The sequence below is a fragment of the Cnephaeus nilssonii genome, assembly GCF_951640355.1.
Source record: "Cnephaeus nilssonii genome assembly, chromosome: 14".
Classification (NCBI taxonomy): domain Eukaryota; kingdom Metazoa; phylum Chordata; class Mammalia; order Chiroptera; family Vespertilionidae; genus Cnephaeus; species Cnephaeus nilssonii.
The window spans coordinates 48,730,598-48,746,603 of NC_137085.1; the positions used below are offsets into that span (position 1 = coordinate 48,730,598).

Consider the following 16,006-nt stretch of genomic DNA (forward strand, 5'->3'; position numbering starts at 1 on the left):
GAAGGCAGGGATGGGAGGGGATAATAGGAAAAGCAATGTAAACTTGCACCTTCCTTGGTTCTGCCGGGTGCACTCTCACCAAGTCATGTGTCTGTCCACTGCAAGCTAGTGGGAACTCCAGTAGGGCTTGATATAACAACACAGAATGCCATCAGAGAGATGTTTGTTTTCTTTTTTGCTGGTGCCTGAACCCCACTTCATTAACCCTACTCAGAGTCTGTGCCTTTGAATCCCCAGGTCTCCAGGCTTTGGGTTGTCACTGGTTGCCGAGACCACCAACGGCACCTTCCTCAGTGCTGAGCTGACCTCCAACCCCCAGGGCCAGGGAGTGGCGGTGCTTCCAGAGGACCTGGGCAGGAACTGTGCCAAGCTGCTGCTTGAAGAAATCTACAGGGTATGTCCTCAGCCTCTGCCAGTCGGGAGAGGAGCCATCAGGAAGCAGTTCATTGTTTCATTCTTACTCCCCATTCAAGGGCTTTATGCCAAGGAGTTAACTCTTCCTACCCATTAAACAGTTTAATATGAACTGGTTTAATGGATTAGCTGAACTAGTCAGTAAGCAGAGATCCAGTTTCCCTGATTTGGGACACAGGGCAGGTACTTTTTTAGCTGAGACAGAGTTATTCAGGAAAGAAAAGGTGTAAAATGAAGCAGGTTAGCTGGTGACTAGCCACTTGAAGAAGATACAGTGCCGTGACCAAAACAGGTGGCACCTCCCAGATCCCCCATCCTTGCCATGTGAGGATGGGGGCTCATTGTTTTCAGGTTCTTTGAGGAGTTAGAAATCGAGATTTGTATGTGACAGCTGCTTTAGATACAAAATAGTGTCAATAGTGTCAATAGGCTAGAATTTGCAGTGTGTTCTGGAGCATAGAAGAATGTTTAGGGAAGGCAGGCCTGTGTCAGAGCATGGCAGGGGCTTTGGAAAGGCGAGAACACAGGAGACAGAAAGGGTGACACGAAGATGAAGACAAGACTTCATCCCTTGCCATTTGCTTCTGCAGCTCTGTTGGTGGGACACAGCTCAGACCAACTTGGGCCAACCTGTCCTCTCAGTTGTCACAGGGTTTTCTCTGTCGATCCATACAAACAACATGTAGTTAGGCATACATACGCTCTTCCTGTTTCCCAAAAATAGTCGAGGTGACCTAAAATAAGCAAGGAAGGAATTGGGAGGGAAGGAAAGATGATGGCAGGAGAAATAAGATGAAGCTGCCTGAAAAAAACATTCTTTAAGGTCCCATATACTTGGTTAGAGGAGAGTCAGAAATCTGGCTTCAGGATTTCTGGTTGTCTGTACAATCCTTGCCTCGGATCCATGTCAGAAGGTGAAACCTTCTCCTTGACATGCAGAATCCAGGACAGGCTCCCAGGAATGCTTATTTCTCTGCTATGTATGCAAGGCCCCACATTCCCGAGCTGAGCACTAGCAAAAACTATACTCGGGGTGATTTGCTATTGCATGGTGTATAGTGTTTGTAAATTGCCTTTTCTCTTCAGCTGAAGAGCCTTTCATCTCTGTATTTATCTGTGTATTTAGTCTCAGATAGTTGACATTTCTGTGGCTCTTTCCTGAAGTCTCCAAGGAAGCTTTGCCCTGTTTAAAGTAGCAAAAATCATATGTGAGCCCTTATGAAATAAAACAGATGATTTTGTTTTATTTTTTAATAATTTTTGTCGCTGTAATTTATTAATCATCGTGGTAGAGTGGCACCTGGTTTATGGGTATTGATCCCTGCACAGGCCTGGCTAAGGAAAACAGCCTACAGCCAAGTCTTCTCCCCGTCCAGTCACCGGTCTCAACAATACCTCATTGTTTGCAAGGTGGAACAAGTAAGAATGAACTGCTTCAGAGTTCACTAAAATGTCCAGGTCTTAATGGTTTTAATTAATGTCTGTCTAGTTAAAATGGAAGACAAAGGACCTATAATTGTGTCTTCAGCGGAGTAACTCCACTCCCTGTCCTCACCATTCAGCTAGCAAATAGTGGCGGAAAGAAATGCCCTCTCAAATGAAGTCCTCCTGCAGGAGGAAGTATCTTCTCACACTTCTTGTGTGGCCAAAGGCTGGCCTTAGCTTTTTTGATGTTAAATCAGCCCAATGTTGGATGCTTAATTTAGTGATTTTTTTTTTGGAAGATGAGTAGTAACTAAAAGTTGGGAGTACATAAGCGATCAAGAGGTTACCATGTCACTTAGTGCAGGAAGTTAGTCATCTAGACCAGCGGTTGCCAGCCTTTTGGGCCTGACGGACCACCAGTGGTCCACGGACCATCGGTTGGCGACTGCTGATCTAGACACCTGTGAAGACAGACTGTGCATGTGATCTGTGCGTCCTAAGCCCCTGGCAACTGGTTCAGGTTTCCCTTCCTTGTGGCTTGCAGGCCTTCTGACCGTGGGGACCCTCTCATCTCTTTCCAGTAGACCTGGGGGAGTTGGAAGCATCACATTACAGAAGAGCCCAGCTGGAGGGTGGGTTCTGTATCCTCATAAATAGCACGTTATAGGCCGCAGGGTGAAAGCAAGGCCACAGAGAGAAAACATGCAATCTGGATTAGGTTATTTTATTTTTTCCCCTTTATTCTAGTTAAGTTCTACTTAAAACCATTTCATTGTGCCTGCACCAAGTTTTTTTTTTTTTTAAGTCATTAAGAAAATTTTCTTTTGTTTGTGTCTATGGTCTTTAGTTGTTAAAAGGATGAAAATACTTCATGTTTTTGTGAATAATTCTTTATGTCTGTGACATAACATGTTTAAAAGAATAATATAAATGTATCCCCTTTGAAAGTGCTGTTTATTTTTATCAACATTGTAGTCCTCTGATCTAATCCCTCTTATTCTATTTATGTCTCAACAGTTACCAACCAAGTCCTCTTGATTGTGTTCCAGGCTTTCTGAAACTGCCTTTTCTGTCCATCTTTTAAGCTGCCTCTGTCTCCTGCCCCCTCCTCCCCACCCTTGACCCACCAGGTGTGCTGCTGTCCCCACTTGCAGGGGTGGAAGTCCTCTCCTGATCCTCTCCAACATACCCTTCCGTCTAAATCTCTTGAAACACAGTCTATGAAAGGGAGCAAATTTTGTAAAAACACTTTTTGTTGGTCCTCAGATTCTCCATGGGTCAGGGTTTTTTGTTTGTTTTTTAATGGAAATACTTACGTTACACATCTTGTCCTAACATTGGCTTAGAGATAAATATTGTCCTTTAAGGTAGTTTAGGAAGAGCAGTAGATTTTCATAAAAGCTGGCAGTAGGATAAGCCCCTTTATTTTCCTACTCAGTTGTAAATAAAGTCTGACAGCAAAGAATGCGTGTTTGTGCCTGATAATTGATTTATTCCCTACACTGCATGCATTTGAGAGAGGTTGCCCTGGCTGGTGTGGCTTAGTGGTTGAACATCATCCCCATGCATCAAGAGGTTGCTGGTTTGGTTCCCAGTCAGGGCACATGCCTGGGTTGCACGAGCAGGAGGTGGCTGACCATGTTTCTCTCTCACATCAGTGTTTCTCCCTCTCCCTTCTCCTTTCTCTAAAATCAACAAAAACTTTTTTTTTTTTTTTAAAGGAGAGAGTGGCCACGTGTTCTGTTTAAAGTCTGGGAGTCTAGGCTCGAACAGTGATGTGCCATCATCAGAAACTGGGTTCTTTTTGTGGCATGTACAAAATATGTAGAAATTTAAGGTCATCCCACGTTCACTGTGTATAATATATTTGAATTGTTTTAAATAAAGTTACCTCAGAAAGAATGATCAGAAATAAAGACTTTTCTTGTTTGTTAATTCTCACCTGAGAACATGTTTTTTTTCGATTGCTTTTCAGAAAGAGTTGGAGGGAGAAAGTGAGGGAGAGAGAAAAACATTGATGTGTGAGAGACTGGTTGCCTCCCTGCACATGCCCCAACTGGGGGCGGGGAGTGAACCTGAAACCCGAGTACATGACCTTGACTGGGAATTGAACCTGAGACCCTTTGGTGTTCAGGCTGACACTCTAACCACTTCAGCAACACTGGACAGGGCAATATAGACATTTTTAAGGCACACACATAAACAACATTCATGCATGCATGTAGTAGAAGTAGAATGGCTGAAATGGTCAAGAAATCCAAGAATGAAAGAAGAAAGGCAACCAAAACAATTCCTCAGGAGAAAGTTTGTGAGAATTCTGTTGTGCCTATTGATTTGGAAGAAAAGGAAGGAAAAGTGGCAGGAAATAGTGCATAAGTAGTAAGAATGGAGAGATCTGGTCTTAGTAATTCTTCAGTTTTAAGGTGCACAGGAAGAGTCAAAAGGAGAAACTAATGTAACTTGACAAGCAGTTTTTTAAAAAAATATATTTTATTGATTTTTTACAGAGAGGAAGGGAGATAGAGAGTTAGAAACATCTATCAGCTGCCTCCTGCACGCCCCCTACTGGGGATGTGCCTGCAACCAAGGTATGTGCCCTTGACCGGAATCGAACCTGGGACCCTTCAGTCAACAGGCCGACGCTCTATCCACTGAGCCAAACCGGTTTCGGCAACAAGCAGTTTTGAATGTGACTGGAAAAGTTATAGGTTAAGGCCCTTTCATGTCAGATTGACTGTAGTGTTCCCTGACAGATTAAATAAACAAGCCGCATCCACCTCACCCTTCTTAATTACCTGTACATTTCCTAGAACTGATTATGCTTTTTTTGTTTATATGTCCTGCTGCTGCTGCTGCTGCTTTAATTACAGAGAGGAAGTATTATTCTTCCTTAGATATACCTCAGTAAACTTGAATGTCTATTTATTCTGATAGTCTCAGCTAATAAGACTGTTTTGATGACCAGTTAGTTTAACCTCCCAAAGTTAAGTGATACAAGGATTCCTCTGAAAAGACATGTATTCTGTTTTATTATTGCTTGAACTTTGCAATCTGCTCTTCTGTGGTTCTGATACGCTGGGTATTTGTGACTGTTTTCTTGGTTTTCCATTTTCTGGTTGGTATAATGACTAATCTTGAAGGTGTTTGTATTTATAGGGTGGATGCGTGGACTCGACCAACCAAAGCCTGGCTCTATTGTTCATGACCCTTGGGCAGCAGGACGTTTCCAAAGTCCTGCTAGGACCGCTCTCTCCCTACACGTGAGTTGTTTTCTCTCAGCCTCATTACTGCTGTGCAATTTAATCTTCCAGTTGCATGAAATGACAAAGGTGTTGGACTGTGCATAGCCTATCAGTATGAACACCTGCTTGTACTGATCCTGGAATGAGCTGGAGGTTGTCACTCTTAACCTGGTGTTTAGCAGGCATCTTGCCTTCCTTTCTCTTCTGTAGTTGCATTATGTGGTATAGTAGACAGTTCTTTTGTTTGTGCTTTAGATTTTTCTCATTTTGGAGGTAATCTGGTTCCATTATAACTTAGATTTTGTTATTTATTTATTTATTTATTTATTTATTTATTTATTTATTTATTTATTTATTTATAAATTCCCTCTTTTCCCTACCTGTGGCAAATAGAGCTGTCTTTTTGTCCAAGATGATAGGGTATAAACTGGCTGGAAAGATGAAAAAAGAGGCAAAGTCTATAGTAATGCCACTGGACTTGTAGGGGTATTGTAAAGGTGAGTTTGAGGCCATTGGATGTTATCAGAAGATGACTGCTGAAGAATTAAAGCAAGCACTCTACAAAAAGAGCAGCTGATGAGAAGACTTGGATTGTTAACAGCACAGTGAAAGCAGCACTTCCCATAGGTAGCAGATGAGCTTGCTGTAAGCAGCCTGTTTGAGCCCTGACATCTGGGTGTGCGTACATGTGCTCGAAATCATTACATGGCCATCTGTGGGTGGGGCGGGAGTGGGCCTGTGTGGGAGGAGATACTCAGGTAGATATGAGACTGAACTGTCCTTTTTCGGTTATCATGGTACCGATGCTGTATATCTGAAAGGTACAGTACTGTGATAACTGAAGAATGGTGGTGCCATCACATTGAGTAAGGGGCAAGCACTGCGGAGGGGGGCTTGTACCTCTGGAACATCGCTTGGGGTGCATGGAGACCAGAAGCTTGAAAGAGATTGTTTTGGAGGTTTTTTTATTTGGAGTTGGTGGTAGGTGGTTTTTTTGGAAAATGGCAGTGGAAGAGAATATAGCCTTAGCAGTGGGGGAATACTGATAAGCAGGAAGCTGGTAAGGAACCACATTATCTGCTAACAGTTGTAAAGTATTTCATGGGACAGGGACCTGAAATCGAGTAATCCTCAGTGGAACACTAACATCAGGAATCAACATTGCTGAAACAGACTTTGTAGCTGAGGTGTTTGGAGAGGAGGCGAGGGAACACACACAGCGCCCGAGTGCAGAGATGCACTTTCTGTAGAGCGTTGGCTGGAAGCGCTGACTGCTCTGTGACCACCAGGCCCCTTCAGCCAACTCTCTCGCTGCCGCTGCTGCCTTCCCAGCCTCTGCTTCAGGGCAGCAGAAGGCCTGACCGCTCACACCGCTTGAGGCTGTCTCTAGATGTGTGTGGTCGTGGGGCATGGTGTTTGGCAGAACATTATGTGCAAAAGGAAATCTATATTTTTAGTGTTCCTTGACACTTTTTTTTTTTTGGCTCTTAGAGATTTTTTTCAGTTTGGCTACAGGGCCTTTATAATTTTTTCAAGTCAGCAGCCCCTGTGGAGATGGTCAAGATGTGACTGGACATTTTTTTCAAGTTCCTGTGCCCTCCTCGCATAAACCCCTCACCAAACATTAATTGCAGTCTTGTCTTCCAGAAACCTCTCTAAAATGACTACATCTCCCAGGAAAACAAAGTGGTCTGCTCTGAATGGAGCTTTATAGGACTGGGACAAATCGCAGAATTATGTTTGAAACTTGGGGCTATGTTTATTTGGGTTTCCTGCCTCCCAGGGTTTCACGCAGGAGGGGCTACTATGGGGTGGACAGCATCGCCTCCTTTCTTTTTGGCAAGCAAGCACACAGTGGGGACAGGGGGTTGTAAGGAGTTTATTTTTGAAAGATGTATCTGTTCAGGACCCTTGTTGCTCATTATCATTGTGGAAGGCTCCAGGCATTCAGAGTGATGAAGGGCAAAGATGGGAAGAAATAGATGTCCTTCCAGGACCGAATAGACAAAGTTATTGTCGTATTTGTGAGTACAGCTTAGCATGAAAAAGGCACAGAATCTATAGTTAGTATAATTGTGGTGGGGGGAGGGTTTCAGTTGATCCTAGTTGGATTCAAGAGTTTTGGAGACCAAACTATCACTTATTTTTATAAAGTACACTTAAAAGTCATAAAAATCTATTTTTTGAAATCTCAAATTTCTCAAGAAAACTAGAATCAAGAAATGTATTTCTTGTGGCAGTTTTCACATTCTGATTTGTTTAAAAAGCTTTTTAAGTGTTGTGTGTGTGTGTGTGTTTTTTTGTTTGTTTGTTTTTTTTTGTGTGTGTGTGTGTGTGTGTGTGTGTGTGTGTGTGTGTGTGTATGTGTTTTTTAACAGAGCATTGGGATTAAGGGGGTTGTGTTTTCTTATAGTATTGCTTTGAAACCCTTTCTGGAAAATAAGGGTCTCTGTTCTTCCCTTTATTCTTCCCTCTGTCTTACTTCTCTGTTGGTGGTTTTCTGTGTTACTTGAGAAAGCACGTCTATATGTGTGAAATCTTTCAGGAAGGCCAGAGAGATGTTTTTCAGAAGAATAAAACAGTATTGGCTAACATGCTGGTATGTGGAAAATCTATTTTTGTTCATTTTGTTGAGTTTCAGGTGGTTTGCAATTGGTTTACAGTGATTCCACCTTCCCCTGAAAAAGCTTAATATTACAGTTTAGGGAGGATTTATACTTTATTTAAAAGTGGAATAACAGCAAGAAAATAGCACTTTCACAAATTATTTATGACTGGAGACTGCAGTTACAGAGCCTTCTACGTGTTGTCGGTACATGGTCGTTGAAGTGCAGTCTACCCGATTTCAATGCTGGCTCTACCGGGAAGCACTGGGGGACCGTGGACATCGTTTAGCATCTCTGAGCCTTGGTCTTTTCTGTGGAGGTGAATGGTCCTGAAGTCGGGTTTATGAAGATGGAGCAAGGTACTTAGTGCTCCCAGCCAGCAATGCAGTGGGCCTGGCAGAGCCCAGTCAGTGCTGGACACTGCAGTTTCTGCCAGGATACCCCCTTGCTCTGCCCCAGCCTGGGAAAACCCAATCTCCTGTTAAGGTCATTCTGAACACCAGGAGGCCCAGTAAACTTGCTTTGGGTTATCTCAGGCCTGAAGTCAGCTGTAAAGTGTTTGCTCAGATATCTATAAATCTGTTTCCATTAATTTTTAAATTTATGACTAACCACTGTAGTCATATTGCTAAATAAACAACACACATGTCACTGTTCCCAAGAACTGCGTAAGGTAGGTGTTTATTTAACAAACACAGTATTTACTGTTGGCCCAATGTTTTAAGCACTTGACAAATACGAACTCATTTAGTTTTCATAATAACCCTAGGAGGTTACTATTGCACAGTCCATTTTACAGGTGTGGGGATTGAGGCACAGAGAAGTTGAGTCACATGCCCAAGGTCACATAGTCAGCAAGTGGAGTTCAGAGCCAGGCAGTCTTGTCCAGAGTCCCTGCTTCCCTGACTCACTGCTCTTATGCAAGTGCTGGGATTCCGCCCCTGTTGTTGGACTTCAGACACCTCCCTACCCGAGACAGGATGCCATGCCACATCTTTCCAGAATCCTCAGTTCAAATTTTGCTGCAAAATGATCTCCTGTCTTAGAGTCTAAAATGAACCATGCCTGCTTGTTGTTTTTTTTTTAAGTTTAATTAATGACCTCTTCCTGCTACTTGTGAAGTGCTGGGTTGTGAGAGCCCAGTGTCCTTTTAAACACCTCTGGGCTGGGGATTCCTGGCTCACCCTGTCTTGTCGCACAGCAGTGTGAAGATCAAATGCATATGCAGGGGAAACTGGACGTGGTGGCCAAACCTGCAGCTATTTGGGTTCACTTGTTTAACTGCTCTCCTCAGGTGGCAGGATACCACTCCACCTTACATGTGTGATTTAACTGTGTTTAAATGCTGCAGCAAAGCCCTGTCACCTTTAGTAAGCTGTTTGAGCCGCAGACCATATTTGGCATATGGTAAAAGCAAGTGATGTCTTTACTTTTTGGATGAGAGAGTTCAGGGACCTGCTCATAGTGAGTTTTTAGCCAAACTTGTCCTGGGACCCACATCTCCCAACCATGCAACCAGCCTGACTCTCTGTTTCCTTCTGCCTTTATAACCCAGTTTGTTCTTAGAGCAGAGGCAAGCTGGGCTTTGGGAATGCCTCTGTCTGGAGAAAAAGCACCACCAATATATTTAAAGCTGTGGTTTAATGACTACAGGGGCCTCATCCAGCAGATTCTTTTCTCACCCCCAGGTCTCTCATCCCCTCCTTAGACCTGAGAAGTAGGCAACCCCAATATCTGAGTTATTTGGTGGAGCAGGAATCAAGGCCCTCTGTTGTGGTTTGTGTTTGGGGAGGGGGAGGGGGGAGAGAGAGAGAGAGAGAGAGATATCCCCATGATTGTTTTCATCTCCACTCTCCAGCAGGCATTAGAAGAGGGACCTGGTGAGAGGTGTGCTGTATTTTAAAGGGCAGAGTCTGGCACCTGGTCAGTCCTGGGCAGTTGGGATTCAACGGATAGATGACTTTGAGCCCAATGGCCGTCACCTGTTGATCAATAATGCTGGTGGGAACAACCCACTCTTGGAAGATATATGGGAAAAATTCTCTCTGTGTTCCAGGATTCTCGAAACCTGCTTCTCAGGTGTCCTGGGGGCTTTCATGGTCTGGGTTTTTTATTTTGTTTTTCAATAAGTCACTTTGTATTAGAAAAAAAAGAGTTTACTACAGATTTAGTTCTCTAAATCCTTCATACAGGAATTACAGTTCCAGCTGCCTAATATGGGTGGTCTGAAAAGCTGCCAGTTACACTGCGCAGGTGGGCAGTCCTCTGTCAAGGAGCAGAGCTGCTCTCAGCGTGCATGGCTCTCTTTTGCCTGGCTGTGCGGCCATGTGGTTGGGTCTGGGAAGTGTGGATCTACAGAATGGTGCTTGGAAGAGAAGGAAGGGAAGAGGCGGGGCCTGGTGGGGCCTGTGCTTGGAGCTGTGGAGAAGGATGTGGATCAGCACCGATGTGACTTTTGCTCACTGCGTGTATATGTGGGGCGAGTTTATTCTCTGTTTGCTTTTCATTTTCTTAAAGAGACTGTTTGTTAGGATTTAATATTGTCTGTGGTTGTTTCTCAGCCTCTGAGCATGTTTAGTCTTAGATAGCTGGAGGTAGGAGGACATTCTGAAGCATATTTTAATCCAGTCCCTTACAGAGTCTTCCTCAGACAGGCCGTTGGCAGAACATTGTGTAAAAAGGGGAACCGACTTTGCTTTTTCTAACGATTCCAAAGGCTACAAATACCTCAGAGCTGCAAATATGTAGGCCTGCACACTCAAACCTGTGTTTCTCCATCCTTCTCCAAGAGATCTGAAGCAAGCTGAGGCCTCTTAGGAGTCTGCCAGCTGGGGAGGTGTCTGGTTTTTCCAGCACAGTGGAATGATTCAGAGTGAAGTAGGCTGGGGAGGCTCTGGTAGCAGGCCTGTGTTAGAGCCCGGTCAGCAGCTAGAGAGAGAGAGAGAGAGAGAGAGAGAGAGAGAGAGAGAGAGAGAGAGAGAGAGCTGTTTTCTCCTTAGAATGCAGATGAGTGGGTGAGTGGGTGAGATGCTGGCTTTGTCTGCACTGCTGCCAGCTGGAGGCTTTGCCCACAGATGTGGACTGTTTATCTATGGGTTTGATGTTTTTCTTTTTTTCCTAGGACAGGGTGGGGTACAAAACCCTGAAAATTGGTAAGACAGTAAAGCCAGCAGGGGAAGAACTGACTTCCCTTAATTGCTAAGTCATTTCTCAAAATTAGTTCTAACTCTTAAATTCTATTTCTTGCCTCATTATTGAATGCCAGACATAATGCCTATCAAGTATAATGGGTTTCAATGGAGAGAGAGTAAAGAAGAGAGGAATTGGCCCTGGCCGGGTAACTCAGTTGGTTAGAGTGTTGTCCCAATATGCCAAGGTTGCAAGTTCAATCTCTGGTTAGGGCACATACAAGAAGCAGCCAATGAATGTATAAATAACATTTATTTTGGACAGCAAATCAATGCCCCCCCCCCCTCCCCAACGTCCTTTTTCCCTTCCCCTTTTCTCTCTCTAAAAAAGTCAATAAATAAAAAAATTTTAAAAAGAGATGATGTTTGGCTGGTGTGGGTCAGTGGTTGAGCATCGACCCAGGAACCAAGAAATCACTGGTTTGATTCCGGGTCAGGGCACATGCCGGGATTGCAGGCTTCATCCCCTGTAGAGGGCATGCAGGAGGCAGCAGATCGATAATGTTTCTCTCTTATCAATGTTTCTATCCTTCTCCCTTCCTCTCTCTCTAAAAATAAATAAATAAATAAACAAACAAATAAATAAATAAAATAAGTGAAAAATATTTTAAAAAGAAATAAGAAGTTTTTCTGTGTGTATGTAGCACTTACCAGAAATACTCTCCAGGGAGTTCCTGTTTTCATTTCTTAACCACTGACATGCCGGTCATGTCAGCCAGACAGGGTGAGGATTTGTTTGGGCCCCCTTTCTCCTTTTTGTCTTTCCCTACTTTGACTAGATTGATTATGACAGAGGGACAGGAAGGGGTGGGAAATTCATTGCAGAAGACATTATATTGAGTTTGGTATATACTCTGAGGGTGGGAGCAGGGATCAATACTTCTTTTTAACTTCACAAATATATATTATGTATTTAAGTAGCTTTTTGAGATATAATTCATATACTACCTTAAAGTGTACCGTTCAGTGGTTTTTAATATATTCACAAAGTTCACAAAGTAAATATAACTACCATCTAATTTTAGAACATTGCACCATCTCGGAAAAGAAACCCTTTACCCATTCATGGTTCTTCACCATTCCTCCCAATCCTCCCAGCCCCAGGCAATCATCTGCTTTCTGCCTCTATAATAGAGTTGCCTGTTTTGTCCATTTCATGTAAATGGAATCATACAATGAGTTCTTTGGTGACTGGCTTCTTTCACTTAGCATAATGTTTTCAAAGTTCATCCATATTGTAGCATGTTTAGGTATTTTGTTTCTTTTTATGGCTGAATAGTATTCCATTGTATGGGTATACCACATTTTGTTTATCCACTCATCAGTTAATGGGCATTTGAGTTGTTTCCACCTTTTTACTGTTATGAATAATGCTCTTTTGAACATTTGTGTACAAGTTTTTGTGGGGGTGCATGTTTTCATTTCTCTTCTGTATATACCTAAAAGTAGAATTCTTGCATCACATGATAACTCCTTGTTTAACATTTTGAGGAACTGCCAGACTTTTCCACAGTGGTGACCATTTTTTATCTGACCCACTCATTGGTTATTATCTCTTTTTTACTGTAACCATGTTATTGGGTGTGAAGTGGTATCTCATAGTGGTTTTGATTTCCACTTCCCTAATGACTAATAATGTTGAACATGTTTTTGTGTGTTTATTGGTTATATGTATATCTTCTTTAGAGAAATGTCTTTGCAGATCCTTTACCCATTTTTAAATTGGGTTATTGGATTTTTATTATTGAGTTGTAAGAATTCTTTATATATGCTATATACTAGACTCTTAACAGATATGTGATTTAAAATATTTTCTCCCTGGGGATTGTATTTTCACTTTCTTGATAGTGTCCACAAAAGGTTTTAATTTTTATGAAGTCCAGTTTATTAATTTTTTCTTTCATCATTCTGCTTTTCGTGTTGTGTCTAAGAAACCACCACCTAGCCCCAAGATCATGATGATTTACTTCTGTTTTCTTCTGTGAGTTTCATAGTTTTTGCTCTTACATGCAGATCTTGGGGCAGTATTGAGTTATTTTTTGTGTATGATGTTAAGAAAGGGCCTATGTGAAGTTGTTCCAGCACCATTCATTGAGAAGGTTATTCTTTTCCTGTTGAATTATCTTGGCACCCTTTTTGAAAATCAATTGAATGTAAATGGTTTATTTCTTGACTCTCAATTCCGTTCCATTGATCTGCGTATCAGGATCAGTATTTTGAAAGCACTCAGGGGATTCCATGTACATTCAGTGCTGAGAACCATCTGGCTGGGGTAGGGAGTTTGGATGGTTTGATTGGCAGGGAGCACAACACAAGATTGCTGGAATACTTTATTACAGGTATATAGACCATCTGTTCCTAACTAAACTAATGGTTTTCAAACTTTCCTGATAACAATCACCAGTGGTGCTTGTGAATAATAGCTTTCTGGCTCCTCTGCACTGGAGAGACAGGGTCTGGAAAAGGGTGGGAAGGGGGACTCTTTACGTGTGCCTGTGATTCTGGGCTCTTCCACATGGACGGGCCTTCCCCATCAGTTGCCAGTGGATCAGAGCCTTCAGGAACCTGTATGTTTAATGAGTTCTTCCAGGTGAGTCTTATAGGCCAGACCAGTAGAAGCCTACATACTCATACCATGGTCCTGCCACAGAATTGCTGTTCCCAAGGTACTCTTGGGGTGAAGCCATAGCTCTGTCTTAAGGGAGATGACAAGAAACAGCCTCATGAAACTTCTTGCCATATTTACTGTGAGCACTTTCCTGGCCACCTTATTTAATATTGCCTCCTTCCATATACACATAGATATTGTTATACCCACATTTCCTCCTCATCTGCCTTGTTTGTTATTTAAATTTCCCTCTTCAAGAATATTTAACTTACCTTGTCTGCCCCATTAGATTGAAAACTTCATGTGAGAAGTGATTTTTAGTTGACTGCATCAAGAACAGTGCCTGACACATTGTAGGCATTCAGTAAATATTTGTTAACTGAGTGGAAGGGGGCTGTCGAGGTTGAGGAATGAAGAGACACGTCTCTGTTTTGGCACCAGCAGTAGTCATTCTGCTTGGTTTTACTGCATGACGCTGTGAATTGTGACAGTATGTGTTTCTTTCTTTGCAGGAGCCACTCAGAGATTAATGCCACATTTATGTCCACTGTAACACGGGTGCAGGACAGGACTTATCTGTCGTGTACTAACTTCTAACATTATTTCTTTAAACAATCTGCTTGTATTGTGTGCATCTCTACACACACACAAATCCTCTTTGGAAACTGGTAGGCTATAAAGGAATATTATTTAATCAGCTTGATGAGAATTGCTTAATTTTGGTCATTCCCCTTGATCTGAAATCAAAAGTTTGGGTTCTAGGTGGAGGAGAACTTAAAAAAAAATTAAATTCTGCCTGGCTGGCGTGGCTCAGTGGTTGAGCATCAACCTATGAACCAGGAAGTCACGGTTTGATTCTGGTTGATTCCCATTCAGGGCACATGCCCAGGTTGCAGGCTCAATCCCAATTGGGGGGCGTGCAGGAGGCAGCCAATAAATGATTATCTTTCATCATTGATGTATCTCTCTCTCTCCCTCTCCCTTCCTCTTTGAAATCAATAAAAATATATTTTAAAAAATCAAATTCCTCTTTCATTCTTCCCCTTTTTTATATTTTAGGATAGAATTTTTGCGGCATTTGAAGAGCTTTTTCCAGATTATGTTTAAAATTGAAACCAAGCCATGTGGTGAAGAATGCAAGGGCGGGGATAAAGTGCTGATGACCTGTGTTGGCATTGGCTTCTCCAACCTTAGCAAGACCCTCAAGTGATACTGTCACAGGATAAAAGGCCCCAACGCCTACAGACAAAGCAGAAGCTGCCAAGGACCCAGAGGGACTAAGTCCAAACAGGACAGGATAGCCTCGGATATTAAGGCCTTTCTTCATTTTCCATTTAAAAACAATCAGAATATGCAAATAAAAGACATATTTATATCATGTGGTTTCCAGCCATTTCTCCAGTGGTATTGCCATTCCTCAGGAGGCCTGTCACGATGTGCTCCCTTCGCTTACCTGGACAAAGAACAGGCCTTCAGGACACAGTCACGCTGCTAGACCATCATCACAGCTCCATGTCAGCAGTGCTTCCTCAGCCCACATCCCTGGCTCCTGTCGTGTGGCCGTTTTCCAGACCTGTGGCATCTGTTACTGTCCTTTCTGCAAGGACTGACTTCTTTGAACCTTGGTTTCTGCGTAGGGATTAAATGAGACAACCACAGTGGAAACTCTTTATGAGTAATGCAGTGTTACGCATATTTCAGAAAAAAAAGAAAGAAAAAAAAACGGTATATGAGACTATTTCATCCCTCATCTTCAGAATGGACTCAGCTGTCTTGGAGACAGATTCTGCTCCCTGTCTGGTTCATTGTGTGTGTGGGGATGAGTGCTTGGGGACGGGGGTGTGGGGGAGGAAGGGGTCCAATTAAAGTTATTGGATATTTTCTCTATCTCAGGTGTGCTATACATTTTCTTATTTTATTCTCATAATAACTCTGTGATGTAGAATTTATTCTCTCCGCAAGAATATTCAAAAAGGATATTTTGTTCCTTTGAAATTTATAATGTAAAGACATTAGACCACCTGACTTAAAGATCTGAGTGTAATAATGTCAGAGTCTGGAATTTTGCCTCACGTATAAGCTAGGAAGTTAGATTATTAATGTTTCATGGATGCTAGCAGAATACATGAGAGTCCTCACTCAGAGTCAGAGAACTGTCACTCAGAGCACAGCGAGCAGCATGACTTCATGTTTGAATTGGTTCCTCCCGTTTCCCAAGTCCCACATGGTGACGTGGAGGGGCCCAGGAAGATGCCATTCACGCAGTGGGTTGCATCACAGGCAAGGCACATGCATGCTTGGGGACTCTGCCCCCTACAGCATACCTGCTCTTGTTCCAGGTGTGGACATGACTTCATACCTCCAGGTTGCTTGCAGTGAACGCAGTTATGAGAACGGGGCCAGGTAGTAAAGGCCTCCCCAGCACGAATGTGTAGGAATATTCAGGGTTGCGGCTATGACATTGGAGTTGGTAGAAGGGGGAAGATCTAATTCTTTCTATTAGGATTCCAAGTGGTATTCCCC

General features: G+C 42.8%; 1 protein-coding gene across 2 annotated transcripts in view; it reads left to right on the top strand.

Moving 5' to 3' along the window:
• Positions 1-15,343, top strand: part of RCL1 (RNA terminal phosphate cyclase like 1) — a 56,799-nt gene extending 41,456 nt beyond the window's left edge. Inside the window, exons 7-9 of one of the 2 annotated variants that reach the window (XM_079790382.1) lie at positions 238-394; positions 4,996-5,099; positions 13,996-14,483. In XM_079790382.1, the coding sequence (XP_079646508.1) occupies positions 238-394; positions 4,996-5,099; positions 13,996-14,080 (346 nt within the window). In that variant the 3' untranslated portion in view covers positions 14,081-14,483. Of the gene's footprint in view, positions 1-237; positions 395-4,995; positions 5,100-13,995; positions 14,484-14,542 lie in introns of those variants that run through there. The other variant, XM_079790381.1, reaches the window with a different exon arrangement.
• The last annotated feature ends 663 nt before the right edge of the window (positions 15,344-16,006 follow it).